General features: G+C 53.6%; 1 protein-coding gene across 1 annotated transcript; it reads left to right on the forward strand.

Moving 5' to 3' along the window:
• The first annotated feature begins 1,119 nt into the window (after positions 1 to 1,119).
• LOC125184743 (cygnin-like) lies at positions 1,120 to 2,893 on the forward strand. The gene is made up of 2 exons (XM_048079342.2): positions 1,120 to 1,632; positions 2,630 to 2,893. Exons 1-2 carry the CDS (start codon positions 1,575 to 1,577, stop codon positions 2,761 to 2,763), a joined length of 192 nt encoding a protein of 63 aa, XP_047935299.2. The 5' UTR covers positions 1,120 to 1,574; the 3' UTR covers positions 2,764 to 2,893.
• Positions 2,894 to 3,966: the final 1,073 nt, after the last annotated feature.

Below are 3,966 nucleotides of genomic sequence, written 5' to 3' on the forward strand. Positions count from 1 at the left end.
CAGCCTTGCAGGCGCCAAGGTCAGTGAAGAAGGAGGGGGAGAGGTGCTCCAGGCGCCAGAGCAGAAGTCCCCTGCGGCCTGTGGCGAGGACCATGGTGAAGCAGGCTGTCCCCCTGCAGCCCATGGAGTACCACGGTGGAGCAGGGTTCCACCGTGCAGCCTGTGGAGGAGACCACGGTGGAGCAGGTGGACCTGCACCGACGGAGACTGCGGCCTGTGGAAGACCCCTGCCGGAGCAGATTCCGGGCCGGAGCTGTAGCCCCTGGAGAGGAGCCCACGCAGGAGCAGGTGACCTGGCAGGAGCTGCTGCTCGTGGGGGATCCAGGTTGGAGCAGTTTGCTCCTGAGGGATGGACCCCGTGGTACGGACCCATATCTGGAGCAGTTCTTGAAGAGCTGCTGCCTGTGGGCGGCCCACACCGAATCAGTTCAGCAAGGACTGCATCCCGTGGGAGGGACCCCACAGCACAGGGGACGAGAGTGACCGAGAAGGAGCGGCGGAGAAGAAGCGCTACAGACTGACCATAACCCCCATTCCCCCGTTCCCCTGCGCCGCTCGGGGGGAGGAGGTGGAAGAGGGTGGATGGGGGGGAAGGTGCTTTTGGTTTCTTTCCTTTGTTTCTCGCTTCTCTAGCTTGTCAGTAATAGGCAACGAGTCTTGCTATCTCCCTATGCTGAGTCTGTTTTGCCCGTCACGATAATTACCGTGCGATCTCCTCGTCCTTATCTCAACCATCGAGCCCTTTTCCTGTTTGAGCATGGGGAGTGAGAGAGTGGTTGTGATGGAGCTCAGCCGCCCACCCGAGTAAAACCACCGCACTGGAGAGTTAAGAGGAGAGACAATCTGTCACACCTCAGGAAACAGACCTAGCTGGGTCTGGGGCAGCCTGAAAATTGTGCTGCACCTTCTGAACCTGCTAATTGCCACTGGCAATTACGTGTTGTCCCCAAATGGACTTCCTTTTCTTCCATCAGCAGTGTTGTGTGCATTAGCTCCTGTGTTCTCCAAAACAGGGCATCGCTCCCAATGACTTTGCATGAAGGAGAGAGCAGAGCAGCAGCCATTGAGGGTAGCAAAGAGCCCAACCTCGAGCAGTGCAGAGCTCAGAAAATACCGATACAATCGTCAGGGAAATACACCCTGACCCCAGAAATTGGCCGCTCAGAAAAATCTGGGAGGGTCTCACCATGGGTGAAGCTTGTGGTTTGACTGGCCGCTCGCACGGGAGAGGCTGGAAGGTCCATGCCTGTTTCTGCACAACCTGAGCATCCTTTTGCAAATTTCAGCTTCGCCCTCCATGCCAAAGGTGACGGGTTTCTTCACTGAACAAGGCTCCGGCAGGAATTCGAGCTAGCAGGAGGATTGTGACTCACCCGTGCATTCATCCGACTTTTTTGGACGGCTTCCATTTTTAAAACTGGCGCTTTTCGGTGGTTTCATCTACCCCTCGTGTCATTGGTCTGCAGGAAATGGGCCAATAAATAGCGGCAGCTCCAGCCTCTCGAGGCACTGCCTGCTCGAGCCCAGTCATTTCTTCTCCGTCCAGCCTTGCAGATCCCAGCTCAGCACCAGCCATGAGGTTCCTCTGCCTCGTCCTCGCCGTCTTCCTGCTGGTCTCCCTGGCCGCCCCGGGTAAGTGGGAAAAATGGATGGGATGAGATGAGATGAGACTGGCTGGGATTCATTTCAGGTAACTTTAGGTCTTGGAAATATAGGTATCGCCACCTGAGATGATCGCTCTAACCCGGTCAGGTACATCAGTGATTTATTTCAAGGGACTGGGATGTAAACAGGGACTAGCTCAGGCAGATTTGTGGAGGGATAACTGAGGTTACAAGTTTGGGAGCGAGCTTAGGATAGACGGTTCCTAACCAAGACTGTGGACGCGGACACTTCTCCAGGGGGTAAGAGAGCTTCACAGTGCCAGAGGGGACCCTTGCCACTCGATTTCTGAGTCACGGAGCAGTCCTGGGCACATTCGGCTTGCTGATGTGAGGTAGCTGTAGCTGCTAATGCCCGTCTCCGGGAGTCTGGTGCCCTGTGGTCCCTCTGCAGGAACTGTGGGCTGAGGTCTGCCCGTCGGGCATTAGGAGCTCCTTTCAGGCACCATTTCTCTTCTATCTAGGCCAAGTCCTTCACTCGGGCTCCCACTTGTAACCACCGCAGTGAATATTTGGTGCAAGGCTGCTCTGTGGCCAGCTGAACATTTGAATCACCTTTTCTGATTTTTTTCTAAGACAATTTCTAAAAGCATGTTGTAAGTACAGGGACCTGAGTGGACACTAGTGTTTTTGAAACCATCTTGATGTGACTTTGGCTGTTTTACACAGGATTTACACCTAAATCCTGTCTCTTAAGGAGAGGAACAGGATGAAGAAATGTTGTCTTGCACAGATGAGCACCTCTATCACCGACCGGCCCTGCAGCTGCGGGGAGAGGGATGCACAAGGGGTTGGTTGTTCAGGGTTGTGCTCTGATCCCTTCCACCTCTGGGTTTGAGGAGCACCTCCCCATGAACAGGGGCTCATCCCACTCAGCATCCCCAGTCTGGAGGCAATGGGGGGCTGGAGAGCGAGGAACACAGGCACCCTCCTAACCCAAGCACTCTCCCTCTGCTTTCTTCTTGCAGGCTACGGGCAGGTGAGGAAGTACTGCCCCTGGGGCGGGTACTGCTCCCGCAAGTGCTCCAAGGCGGACGTGTGGTCCCTGTCCTCCGACTGCAAGTTCTACTGCTGCCTCCGTCTCATCTGGAAGGGGAAATAAGGGCTGGGCAAGGAGCCCCCGGGGACGAGGAGGCAGCTCGGTGGCATTGGGAGCGGCTTCTCGACTGTCGAACCCAAGTGTCATCCCCTCCTCTCAGTAAATAAAAAGAGACAAAAAGATGTAACTCCCATTTGTGTGTGGTGTGCTTACTCGCGACCTGTGACCCCAGGCAGAGCACTAGGACAGGTTCCTCGAGCCCAGCCCAGAGTCCTGTGAGCACCACAAAAGCCTGGGTTCCCAGTAACAGCAATCTGTAGAGCTGCCACGGGTTTTGTGGGGTAGGGATTTGGGATGAAAGCTGTCATTTTTCCTCTTTCCTTCTCCCTGCCCCTTAATTCAGCCCCTTGGAGACAAGAATCCAGGGACAATTTGTTTCCTTACTGTTTTTTCAGCCTACAGGTTACCTCCAGACATCTCAAAAAATGAAATGTGGGTGGCTCAGCAATGTCTGCTGTAAGCATGCTATACCCCTTTTTCTGTGAGAATACCAGCAGATCCCCAGAGGTGGACAACAGAGACACAAATTGTCTGTCCCAGACCTCAAACCACACCTTTTAATTTGCCTTGGGCAAGCTGCCAAGGCTGCCCAGCCAGGGCTTCTGCATTTTGGGGTATCGGTACCACACGGGGGGTTCAGTTTCTGGTCTCAGGTGGGGGAAAATGGGTATGGAGAAGGACTGTGAAGGCATCTTAGGTCTGAGACATTTGCTGGATGAACCATGCAGTCCTCCATGCAGCCTCTTACCTTCCCCTTTTTGTCCCATGCTTTTATTTAAAAAAAAAAAAATTACTTTGAGGAATTCTTTTTTTGTTTTTCTTGGCGCTCTCTCTCTTTCCCCCTTTTTTTTTTTTTTTTTTTTTTGTTTCCCTTGCAAACTGAAAAAGCCAAATTTAGGACAAGGCGCGATAAAGGGCCAGATTCCGTGCACAGCTGCCTGGGCTGCAGGTCCTGGTGCTTGATGTACAGACAGCTTCAGACCCCCAGAGGTGGACAACAGAGACACAAAGAGGCTGTCCCAGACCTCAAACCATGTCTTTTTAATTTGCCTTGTGCAAACTGCCAAGGCTGCCCAGCCGGGGCTTCTTCATTTTGGGGGAACGGTGCCATATGGGGGGTTCAACTTCTAGTTTCAGGGGGTGTGTGGTGGGGAAAAAATAAATATGGAAAAGAGCTATGAAGGCATCTGAGGTGTGCAGGAGCTG

The sequence above is a fragment of the Anser cygnoides genome, chromosome 3, assembly GCF_040182565.1.
Source record: "Anser cygnoides isolate HZ-2024a breed goose chromosome 3, Taihu_goose_T2T_genome, whole genome shotgun sequence".
Taxonomy (NCBI): Eukaryota; Metazoa; Chordata; class Aves; order Anseriformes; family Anatidae; genus Anser; species Anser cygnoides.